At 38.7% G+C, this 13,411-nt stretch overlaps 1 protein-coding gene across 5 annotated transcripts in view; it reads right to left on the reverse strand.

The window, feature by feature from the left end:
* Nucleotides 1-13,411, reverse strand: part of KCNQ5 (potassium voltage-gated channel subfamily Q member 5) — a 580,339-nt gene that overhangs the window by 146,784 nt on the left and 420,144 nt on the right. For all 5 annotated transcript variants that reach the window (XM_060030362.1, XM_060030361.1, XM_060030363.1 and 2 more), the window contains exon 3: nt 1,262-1,388. In XM_060030362.1, the coding sequence (XP_059886345.1) occupies nt 1,262-1,388 (127 nt within the window). The remainder of the gene's footprint in view (nt 1-1,261; nt 1,389-13,411) is intronic.

The following is a 13,411-nucleotide window of genomic DNA, read 5'->3' on the forward strand; positions in this document are numbered from 1 at the left end:
TACCAAAGAAGTGGAAAGGAAAAAAGAGCAAGAAAACCAAACGTAGCTGCTGAATAACAGCAGCAACTACAACATCAACAACAACGACAAGCTTTTGTAGACAGGGTTTTCTTTTTCTTTCCCCAAAGGAATAACATTCTATTTCTTAAAAACAGGCCAAATTCTTCAAAAATGTCAGTGTTGGGAAAGACAGAGAAAGGCTGACGAACGGTTCTAGACGAATGAGACCAAAGAAGCGTGATGACCAGACACAGTTGTGACCCAGCCTGGGTCCCGCCCTGGAGGGAAAATGCTACAAATGACATTATTGGGTCAACTGGCAAAACCGCGATACAACCAGCAGATTAGTTAAGGTATTGTGTTAATGTCCAATTTATGGAAGGTTAGGTAAAAGAATGTCCTTATTTTGGAAAACCCACACTGAAATATTTAGGGATAAAGGGCCATGATGTAGACAACTTACTTAAAAACTTAATCGATTAATTGAAAATTGAGATATAATTGACTAAGGTTTTCAATTTTATGATCCACTTTTAAGTCTATTACTTGGAGGTGCCAGATCTTAACTCTGGGATGTTTTATAATTTCAGGCTGGTACCCAGGTGAATGGAATCTCTTTGAAAGGACAGCAGCCAGGGAGCTGCAGGGATGTGATATTGATTCGGGGACTGTAGGGTGGGGACTCACATTTCAGAGGATAAACACTTTAACAGGTCTACCAGTTACAGTGCACACACATACTTGTAATTATTCTTGAGGCATGCTCATTAACAGGCTTTACCCAGACAACTACACTTATACGCCCCAGCAGAGCAAGAGCATAGAAGGGGTGCTGCTTACACTGTAGAGCAAAAAGGCGTCTTTACACTTAGTGAAATCAATGCTCCCAAACTCAGGGCGACACTCGAGAACCATGTATTTCATCATAACTTAACCTGACACAAGTGCGTATTTTAGAGCCAGACCATCTGGCTCAAATCCCAGCTCCACCACTAACCACCTGCATGACTTTTAGCAACTCACTTCACCTCTCTGTGCCCCAATTTCTTCATCTTAAAATGGGGATAATAAAAATACCTACCTCATCATGTTATGAAGAGGATTAAATGAGTCAGCATTTTCAAAACACGAGATTGCTGGCCCATGGTGAATAATCCATGAATGTTAGCTTTTAACATTAACTAAATGCTGCGATACCGGAAACAGATGAAGAAAAGGATGCGGTGGCATAAATCTAGGTATCCAGGACTTTGATATTCACCTATAACACAGAAGGGCTTCCGGGCAAATCTCAGTCTTCCTTGCCATCCTCTGTACCGGCAACAGCAGCCTGCAGACCAGATTCGAATGATGAACTCCAAACCAAAGACAACGATCATCACAAACTCCTAAAACATCAAATGAGGCACATGTCAGAGAGAGGTATTACGGATCAAACCACAGCAGCAAGCTCTGTGGATATTTCCGGACATGCAGGCACTTCATCTAAAATATCTGGTTGTTAAAGCCTGAAGTTAACATCGCCTTTTCTCCAAATCAAGCTAAACCCGGAGAACATCGGAATTGTATTTCCTATCATGCACATTGTATTTCCTATCATGGACATTGTATTTCCTATCATGGAATGCTATTGTACTTCCTATCATGCACATTGTATTTCCTATCATGGAATGCTATTCCTCTTCAAGTCTCTAAAGTTTTGCAAGTTTAGGAGTCTGTTTTAATTCTAAATATGCAGGCTGAATTACGGATCCCCTTGTCTGGAATACACAGTCCCTCAAGACTGGTTCCAGGACCCCATGGACACCAAAATCCTCAGATGTTCAAGCCCCTTATATAAAATGGAGTAGTGTTTACATAAAACCTACACACATCCTTCCATATACTTTAAGTCATTTCTAGATTACTTATAATACCTAATACAATGTAAATGATTTGCAAATAGTTGCTGGCATGCAGTTCGAGTTTTGTTTCTTGGAACTTTCTGGAATTTTTTTTCAAATATTTCGATCTACGGTTGGTTGCATCTGTGGATGTGGAACCTGCAGGTAAGGAGAGCTGACTGTATAGTGCAACTGACCTTAGAACCTGGTAACGTGAAATATCTGAAATGAAAGAGCAAACCCTGAAAACACAGCTTCACAGTTTTACAGAAAACAGACCCTCATTTTGCTGCAAGGAGTGACATAATCCCTGAGCCCTTAAGAGTTGTTCTCAGAGAAGTTAGTATTTAGGAGGATACTGAGTTCTTTTGTTACGACGTCAAAATCTCCTTATAAGACAGCAAGTTTTGACAGTGTTATTGTGTGTGGCACATACATCCTTTGCCAGAAATGAGACCCTGAAGCCTCTGGATCTGATGCTTGTTAATTATTAGGCTGCCCTTTGGTGACAGCTGCCTTGAAAATAACACTTGCTCCAGCAGGAGGGCTTTGAGATTATCTAGTAAGAGTTGTGAGTGAACCCTGGAGAAGGCCAACTAAAGAGGCTCATTAAATGTGGGTCACAGACTGAGAAACCACCGGACTCTGTCAGAAGAAAGCACCTCTGGAGCAGACCTGTCACAGTCACCTTGTTGCCCCTCTATAGGGGCAGGCACTGAGTTTATCACATTTGATTTGTTTTCCTTTAAACATATTTCCCTCTCTTGGGCTTTCCTGGTGGCGCAGTGGTTGGGAGTCCGCCTGCCGATGCAGGGGACACGGGTTCGTGCCCCGGTCCGGGAAGATCCCACATGCTGCGGAGCGGCTGGGCCCGTGAGCCATGGCCACTGAGCCTGCACGTCCAGAGACTGTGCTCCGCAACGGGAGAGGCCACAGCAGTGAGAGGCCCGTGTATCACAAAAAAAAAGAAAAAAAAAATTCCCTCTCTTGTTTTGTTTTTTTTAAAATCTCTCTCTTGTTTTTAAACAACGGTTGAGTCAGCATTTATGATGTACAACAATATTTATTACTTGATTTTTGTTATAACTGCTTAATTATAAAAGTGATACATGGTTTTTATTAAAGTCTCTAAACATCACAGACGTGTTAGTGTACAAAGTAGTCCTAAGCCACTCCCCATCCTCCCACGTCCCAAGATAAAAACTGTTATCAAATTTAGAAAAATGGCATTTTTGTTGCAAGTTTCAGGCAAATGTCTGTTTCTTCAGTTAGAGCATGTGATGATATATTGCACTTTTGAAATGCCTAGTAGAGATACATCATTCTCTCCTTCTGTTATTTTGCACTAAGTAACCCACAAATATTTCTCATCATGGGAAATAAATCTCCAATATCATGGCTGCTTACTTACAGTGACTTAAAACTACCCGTGGGCTAAATCTCCGCAGATGACTTTATGCAGATAATTAAAGCCATGGTCAACGCACACTCATTCATGATATCAGGGTTTTGTTTTGTTTTGCTTTTAGTTTTGAGTATATATCTAGGTAGTTGAGTTTATTCATTCATTAAGGTGGCTGAAGTGCCACGTTAGGAAGAGCTGGGAGTGAACCCTGGGGAGACCAGGCTTGTTTTAATCCTTCTCTTCCCTCATACAGAGCTGAGGCCCCAGGTGCCCAGCAGCCGTGTGTCCAGTGCACATTTAATGGCAGGGCCATTTTATCCCGGCCGCCACCTCCTACTTGAGCCAGGAAGTCTGGCACTCCACTTGTGGGGTCCTATTATCAGGGATAGCTAAGAAAATCCCAAATGTGGCCTGAGCAACTGGCACTACAGTAGAATGATTTTACTTTTTCATGGGAATAGCTGCTACCAGCCAATGTATGGCCAATAATCTTTAGATACTGAATAAAGCATATTAGAATAAAGTAACATCCTATTACTTTAGGAAGGTAGGCCCTCACTGCATCATTTCTATGTCATATCCTGAGGCAGATAAATTACATCTACAAATTCTTTATTCAGGGTCCCTTGTTCAGGAATATTGCCTCTTCAATTTTTTTTTTTAATTATGTTGGGAAAAATCCTTCATTTCCAAATAAAGCAAGAGGAAGTTGTAATTGGATTTCACTACAGGGTCACAGTTTCTGCCTCGGAGAAGTAAGACTAGGGTCAGAATTCTCTCCTACTAGAGCATTCCTTAGTATTCTTTATGAGGGCCTGGTTTTAGACTTAGTGAGCGATAACCTCAAACTCTCTGGTCACCGAGTGAGCAGCAGGGAGGTGTCTGTGCAGCATTTCCCTCAGGCCCAGAGCTATAGGACGTGGGGATGCTCCCTCCCAAGACTTGAGCTGATTCGATTGGGAGCAAAAGCATGAAAACCACTTTGACCAGATTCTGTCTCTTTGTTTCCTGAAATTTCCATCTTATTTCAATTAAAAGGAACAAAGTGCTATTGAGAAAGAGGGGGGAAAGGATTCCAAATCTGACAGTCAGACCTGGTGGGGAATGGAATTGTGAGAAGAGCACCTTTTCTCTTTTTTCATTTCCCCACTTTGTTGAGATATAATTGACAAATAAAAGTTCTGTATATGTGAGCTGTACCATGCGATGTTTTGATGTACATAGACATTGTGAAATGTTTACCATAATCAAGCTAATTAACATATCCATCACCTCACATAGGTAACTTTTTTTTTTTTTTTTTTGGTGAGAACACTTAAAATTTAATCGCTTAGCAAATTTCCAGGACACGCTAACACTACTGTTAACTATAGTCACCAGGCTGTATGTTAGGTCTCCAGGACTTATTCATCCTGCATAATTGAAACTTGGTGCCCTTTGTCCAGTATCTCTCCTTCCTGCCCGCCTTCCAGTCCCTGGCAATCATTCTACTTTCTGTTTTTATGAGTTTGACTTTTTATATTCCACATGTGAGAACATGCAGTATTTGTGTTTCTCTGTCAGACTTATTTCACTTAGCATAACGTCCTCCCAATTCATCCATGTTATTGCAAATGGCAGGATTTCTTTTTTAAGGCTGACTAATACTCCCGTCTCTGTCTGTCTACCTATCTATCTATCTCACATCTCCTTTATTCGTTTGTCCACTGATGGACACTAAGGTTGTTTCCACATCTTGGCCATTGTGAATAATGCTGCAATGAACATGAGGGTGCAGATATCTCTTTGAGATCCTGACCTCACTTCCTTTGGATATAGGACCAGAAGTGGGTTGCTGGTAGCTCTATTTTTAATTTCCTGAGGAACTTCCATACTGTTCTTTGTAGTGGCTGCATCAATTTACATTCCCACCAACAGTGCACGAGGGTTCCCTTTTCTCCACACCCTCTCCAGCACTTGTTATCTTTTTGATAACAGCCATTCTAACACATATGAGGTGATACCTCATTGTGCTTTTTTTTCTGAATTAATTTTTAGTTGCTTTACAATGTTGTGTTAGTTTCAGGTGTACAGCAAAGTGAATCAGTTATACATGTACATATATCCACTCTTTCAGATTCTTTTCCCGTATAGGTCATTACAGAGTTTTGAATAGAGCTGCCTGTGCTACACAGTAGGTTCTTATTAGTTATCTATTTTACACATAGTAGTGTGTATATGTCAATCCCAATCTTCATGGTTTTGATTTACATTTCTGATGATTAGTGATGTTGGACACCTTTTCATAATACCTGTTGCCCATTTTTAAATCAGGTTATTTTATTTTATTTTTTGCTATTGAGTTATGGAAGGTCCGTATATGTTTGGATATTAACTTCTTATCAGAAGTTTGGTGTGAAAATGTCTTCTCCCATCCCAGAGGTTGTGTCTTCACTCTGTTGATCATTTCCTTTTATGTACAGAAGATTTTAAGTTAGATGCAATCCCACGTATTTATTTTTGTTTTTGGTGATTTTGGAGTCATATAAAAAAACCCAAAAGACAAATTCTGTATGATATCACTTATGAGTGGAATCTGAAAAATAAAACTAACTAGTGGATATAAAAATAAACAGACTCACCAATATAGAGAACAAACTAGTGGTTACCAATGAGGAGAGGGATGCGGGGAGGGACAAGATAGGGGTAGGGGATTAAGAGGCACAAACTACTAAGTATAAAATAAATAAGCTACCAGGATATATAGTACAACACAGGGAATAGAGCCAATATTTTATAATAACTATAAAGGGAATATAACCTTCAAAACTGTGAATCATCATGTTGTACACCTGAAATTTATATAATATTGTACATCAACTGTACCTTAATTAAAACACACAAAAAAAACCATTGCCCAGACCAATGTCAAGAAGCTTCTTCTCTATGTCAGACAGAGAAAGACAAGTATCATGATATCACTTATATGTGGACTCTAAAAAAAGGGTACAAATGAACTTATCTTAGAACAGAAATAGAGCTACAGATGTAGAAAATAAACTTATGGTTACCCAGGGGTAAGGGGGTGGGGAGGGATAAACTGGAAGAATTGGGATTGACATATACATACTACTATATATAAGATAACCAACAAGGACCTACTGTATAGCACAGGGAACTCTACTCAGTACTCTGTAATGGCCTATATGGGAAAAGAGCCTTAAAAAGAGTGGATATATGTATATGTATAATAGATTCACTTTGCCGTACACTTAAAACTAACACAATGTTGTAAATCAACTATACTCAATAAAAATTAAAAAAAAAAAGAAGCTCCTTCCCTATATTTTCTTCTAATAGTATTATAGTTTCAGGCCTTACGTTTAAGTCTTTCGTCCATTTTGAGTTGACTTTTGTATGTGGTGTGAGATAAGGGTCCAATTTCATTCTTCTGCATATGGATATTCAATTTTCCCATTCATGATAAAAACTCTCAGAAAGTCAGAAATAGAGGTTTACTATCTCAAAGTGATAAATAGAATCTACAAAACCCTTAGAGCTAATGTCACACGTAATGATGAAAGACTGAAAGCTTTTCTCCAAAAATCAAGAACACAGAAAGATGTTAGCTTCATCACTCTTATTCAACATAGTTGTGTAATATAGTCACTGCAATAAGGCAAGTAAAAGAAATAAAAGGCATACAACTGGAAAGACAGACATAAAATAGTCTATATTTGCAGATGCATGACTGTCTACAGAGAAAATCTCAAGGAATCTACCAAAAGACTCTTAGAAATAATCAGTGAGTTCAGTAAGGTTGCAAGATACAAGATCAATATACAAAAACCAATCAGATGTCTGCATACTAACAGTAAGGATGTGGAAGCCAAAATTAAAAGCACAAAATTATTTACAATCATTCCAAAGAAATTAAATGTTTAGCTATGCACTTAACAAACCTGTACAGGGTACGCAGGCTGAAAATTATAAAATGTTGGTTAAAGAAAGCAGACGAGACCTAAGTAAATGGAAATACCGTGTTCATGAATTGGAAGATTCAACATAATAAGGATGTCAGCTCTTCCCAAATTGATGTGTAGGTTTAATGAAATTCCTATCAAACTCCTAGCAGGTTTTTTCTTTTTTTTTGTAGACATAAAGAAACTTATTCTAAAGTTGATGTGGAAAGGCACAGGCCCTAGAATAGCTAAAAATAATCCTGAAAAAAGAGAATGAAGTGGGAGGAATCACTGTATCTGATATTAAGGCCCACTATGTAGCTCTAATAATCAGGACTGTGTGGTCTTGGCAGAGGGACAGACACATAGAGAATGATGGAGCACAACAGAGAACCTAGAAATACACTCAGACAAACATGCTCAATGGATTATTTGATAAAGGTACATAAGTAATTCAAAGGAAGAAGAAATAGCCCTTCAATAATCAGTGCTGGGACAACTGGACATCCATATACAATAAAATGAACCTCTATCTATATCTCACACTTTATACAAAAATTGATTCAAAATGGATCATGGGCTTAAGTGTTAAAACTATACAACTTTTAGTAAAAAACATAAGAGAAAAATTTTAGGAATTGAGCTAAGAGTTCTTTGACTTTACACCAAAAGCATAAGTAAGGAAAGGAAAAATTGATAAATTGAACTTTATCAAAATTAGAGAGGATTACTCCCTCTTGCGAGAGCACAAGAATCACAACTAACTGCTGAACAATCATTGACAGGAAGACACTGGAACTCACCAAAAAAGACACCCCACATCCAAAGACAAAGGAGAAGCCACTATGAGATGGTAGGAGCGGTGCAATCACAATAAAATCAAATCTCACAACTGCTGGCTGGGTGACTCACAGACTGGAGAACACTTATACCACAGAAGTCCACCCCCAGGAGCGAGGGTTCTGAGCCCCATGTCAGGCTTCCAAACCTGGGGGTCCAGCAATGGGAGGAGGAATTCCTAGAGAATCAGACTTTGAAGGCTGATGGGATTTGATTGCAGGACTTCGACAGGACTGTGGGAAACAGAGACTCCACTCATGGAGGGCACACACAAAGTAGTGTGCGTGTCGGGACCCAGGGGAAGGAGCAGTGACCCCAGGGGAGACTGAACCAGACGTACCTGCTAGTGTTGGAGGGTCTCCTGCAGAGGTGGGGGGTGGCTCTGTCTCACCATGAGGACAAGAACACTGGCAGCAGAAGTTCTGGGAAGTACTTGGCATGAGCCCTCCCAGAGTCCGCCATTAGCCCCACCAAAGAGCCTGGGTAGGCTCCAGTGCTGGGTCGCCTCAGACCAAACAACCCACAGGGAGGGAACTCAGTCCCACCCATCAGCAGTCAAACAGATTAAAGTTTTACTGAGCTGTGCCCACCAGAGCAACACCCAGCTCTACCCAGGGACTCTACCAGTCCCTCCCATCAGGAAACTTGCACAAGCCCCATAGATAGCCTCATCCACCAGAGGGCAGACAGCAGGAGCAAGAAGAACTACAATCCTGCAGCCTGTGGAACAAAAACCACATTCACAGAAAGACAGACAGGAATGACAAGGCAGAGGGCTATGTATCAGATGAAGGAACAAGATAAAACCCCACAAAAACAACTAAATGAAGTGGAGATAGGCAACCTTCCAGAAAAAGAATTCAGAATAATGATAGTGAAGATGTTCCAGGACCTTGGAAAAAGAATGGAGGCAAAGATGGAATAGATGCAAGAAATGTTTAACAAAGACCTAGAAGAATTAAAGAACAAACAAAGAGAGATGAACAATACAACAACTGAAATGAAAACTACACTAGAAGAAATCAATAGCAGAATACCTGAGGGAGAAGAACGGATAAGTGACCTGGAAGACAGAATGGTGGAATTCACTGCTGCGAAAAGAAAAAAAAAAAGAATGAAAAGAAATGAAGACAGCCTAAGAGACCTCTGGGACAACATTAAACGCAAAAACATTCGCATTATAGGGGTCCCAGAAGGAGAAGAGAGAGAGAAAGGACCTGAGAAAATACTTGAAGAGATTACAGTTGAAACCTTCCCTAACATGGGAAAGGAAATAGCCAGGAAGTGCAGAGAGTCCCAGGCAGGATAAACCCAAGGAGAAACACGCCGAAACACATAGTAATCAAATTGGCAAAAATTAAAGACAAAGAAACATTATTGAAAGCAGCAAGAGAGAAATGACAAATAGCATAGAAGGGAACTCCCATAAGGTTAACAGCTGATTTCTCAGCAGAAACTCTACAAGCCAGAAGGGAGTGGCATGATATACTTCAGGTGGGGAAAGGGAAGAACCTACAACCAAGATTACTCTACCCGGCGAGGGTCTCATTCAGGTTCCATGGAGAAATCAAAAGCTTTACAGACAAGCAAAAGCTAAGAGAATTCAGCACCACCAAACCAGCTCTACAACAAATGCTAAAGGAACTTCTCTAAGTGGGAAACACAACAGAACAAAAGGACCTACAAAAACAAACCCATAATTGAGAAAATGGTCATAGGAACATACATATCGATAATTACCTTAAACGTGAATGGAGGAAATGCTCCAACCAAAAGACACAGGCTTGCTGAATGGATACAAAAACAAGACACATATATATGCTGTCTACAAGAGACACACTTCAGACCTAGGGACACAAACAAACTGAAAGTAAAGGGATGGAAAAAGATATTCCACGCAAATGGAAATCAAAAGAAAGCTGGAGTAGCAATACTCACACCAGATAAAATAGACTTTAAAATAAAGAATTTTACAAGAGACAAGGAAGAACACTAAATAATGATCAAGGTATCAATCCAAGAAGAAGATATAACAATTATAAATATATGCACCCAACAGAGGAGCACCTCAATACATAAGGCAACTGTGAACAGCTATAAAAGAGGAAACCAACAATAACACAGTAATAGTGGGGGACTTTAACACCTCACTTACAGCAATGGACAGATCATCCAAAATGAAAATTAATAAGGAAACACAAGCTTTAAATGACACAATAGAACAAAAAGATTTAATTGATATTTATAGGACATTCCATCCCAAAACAGCAGATTACACTTTCTTCTCAAGTGTACATGGAACATTCTCCAGGATAGATCACATCTTGGGTCACAAATCAAGCCTCAGTAAATTTAAGAAAATTGAAATCATATCAAGCATCTTCTCTGACCACAATGCTACGAGATTAGAAATGAATTACAGGGAATAAACATAAAAAACACAAACAAATGGAGGGTAAACAATACGTAACTAAATAACCAAGAGATCACTGAAGAAATCAAAGAGGAAATCAAAAAATACCTAGAGACAAATGACAATGAAAACAGGACAAGCCAAAACCTATGGGATGCAGCAAAAGCAGTTCTAAGAGGGAAGTTTATAGCTATACAAGCCTACCTCAAGAAACAAGAAACATCTCAAATAAACAATCTAACCTTACACCTAAAGGAACTAGAGAAAGACGAACAAACAACATAAAGTTAGTAGAAGAAAAGAAATCATAAAGATCAGAGCAGAAATAAATGAAATAGAAAAAAAGAAAACAATAGCAAAGATCAGTAAAACTAAAAGTTGGTCCTTTGAGACGATAAACAAAATTGATAAACCTTTAGTCAGACTCATCAAGAAAAAGTGGGAGAGAACTCGAATCAATAAAATTGGAAATGAAAAAGGAGAAGTTACAACAGACACCACAGAAATACAAAGCATCCTAAGAGACTACTACAGGCAACTCTATGCCAATAAAATGGACAACCTGGAAGAAATGGACAAATTCTTGAAAGGTATAAGTTTCCAAGACTGAACTAGGAAGAAATAGAAAATATGAACAGACCAATCATAAGTAATGAAATTGAAACTGTGATTAAAAATCTTCCAACAAACAAAAGTCCAGGACCAGATGGCTTCACAGGTGAATTCTATTAAACATTTAGAGAAGCGCTAACACCCATCCTTCTCAAACTCTTCCAAAAAATTGCAGAGGAAAGAACACTCCTGAACTCATTCTATGAGGCCACCATCACCCTGATATCAAAACCAGACAAAGATACTTCAAAAAAAGAAAATTACAGATCAATATCACTGATGAATATACATGCAAAAATCCTCAACAAAATACTAAGAAAATCCAACAACACATTAAAAGCATCATACACCATGATCAAGTGGGATTTATCCCACTTGATCAAGGATTCTTCAATATATGCAAATCAATCAATATGATAAGCCATATTAACTAATTGAAAAATAAAAACCATATGATCATATCAATAGATGCAGAAAAAGCTTTTGACAAAATTCAACACCCATTTATGATAAAAGCTCTCCAGAAAGTGGTCAAAGAGGGAACCTACCTCAACATAATAAAGGCCATATATGACAAACCCACAGCAAACATCATTCCCAATGGTGAAAAACTGAAAGCATTTCCTCTAAGATCAGGAACAAGCCAAGGATGTCCACTATCACCACTATTATTCAACATAGTTTTGGAAGCCCTAGCCACGGCAAGCAGAGAAGAAAGAGAAATAAAAGCAATACAAATTGGAAAAGAAGTAAAACTGTCACCGTTTGCAGATGACATGATACTATACATAGATAATCCTAAAGATGGTACCAGAAAATACCATGAAACTACAATGAATTTGGTAAAGTTGCAGGGTATAAAATTAATGCACAGAAATCCCTTGCATTCGTATATACTAACGATGAAAAATCTGAAAGAGAAATTAAGGAAACCCTCCCATTTACCATTGCAAAAATAAGAATAAAATACCTAGGAATAAACCTACCTAGGGAGACAAAACACCTGTATGCAGAAAACTATAAGACACTGATGAAAGAAAGTAAGGATGATACGAACAGATGGAGAGATATACCATGGTCTTAGATTGGAAGAATCAATTTTGTGAAAATGACTATACTACCCAAAGCAATCTACAGATTCAATGGAATCCCTATCAAATTACCAATGGCATTTTTTACAGAACTAGAACAAAAAATCTTAAAATCTGTATGGAGACACAAAAGACTCCAACTAGCCAAAGCAGTCCTGAGGGAGAAAAGTGGAGCTGGAGGAATCAGGCTCCCAGACTTCAGACAATACTACAAAGCTACAGTAATCAACACAATATGGTACTGGCACAAAACAGAAATACAGATCAATGGAACAAGATAAAGAGCCCAGAAATAAACTCATGCACCTGTGGTCAGCTAATCTATTACAAAGGAGGCAGGATATACAATGGAGAAAAGACAGTCTCTTCAATAAGTGGTGCTGGGAAAACTGGACAGCTACATGTAAAAGAATGAAATTAGAACACTGCCTAACACTATACACAAAAATAAACTCAAAATGGATTAGAGACCTAAGGGTAAGACCGGACACTATACAACTCTTAGAGGAAAACATAGGAAGAACACTCTTTGACATAAATCACAGCAAGATCTTTTTTGATCCACCTCCTAGAAAAATGGAAATAAAAACAAAAATAAACAAATGGGACCTAATGAAACTTAAAAGCTTTTGCACAGCAAAGGAAACCATAAACAAGATGAAAAGACACCTCTCAGAATGGGAGAAAATATTTGCAAACGAATCAATGGACAAAGGATTAATCTTCAAAATATATAAACAGCTCATGTAGCTCAATATTAAAAAAACAAACAACGCAATCCAAAAATGGGCAGAAGACCTAAATAGACATTTCTCCAAAGAAGACATATAGATGGCCAAGAAGCACATGAAAAGCTGCTTAACATCACTAATTATTAGAGAAATGTGAATCAAAACTACAATGAGGTATCACCTCACACCAGTTACAATGGGCATCATCAGAAAATCTACCAGCAACAAATGCTGGAGAGGGTGTGGAGAAAAGGGAACCCTCTTGCACTGTTGGTTGGAATGTAAATTGATACAGCCACTATGGAGAACAGTATGGAGGTTCCTCAAAAAACTAAAAAGAGAGCTGTCATATGACCCAGCAATCCCACTACTGCGCATATATCTGGAGGAAACCATAATTCAAAAAGACACATGCACCTCAATGTTCACTGCAGCAGTATTTACAACAGCCAGGTCATGGAAGCAACCTAAATGCCCATCAACAGACGAATGGAT

Source organism: Delphinus delphis, chromosome 14 (assembly GCF_949987515.2).
Source record: "Delphinus delphis chromosome 14, mDelDel1.2, whole genome shotgun sequence".
In the NCBI taxonomy this organism is placed as follows: domain Eukaryota; kingdom Metazoa; phylum Chordata; class Mammalia; order Artiodactyla; family Delphinidae; genus Delphinus; species Delphinus delphis.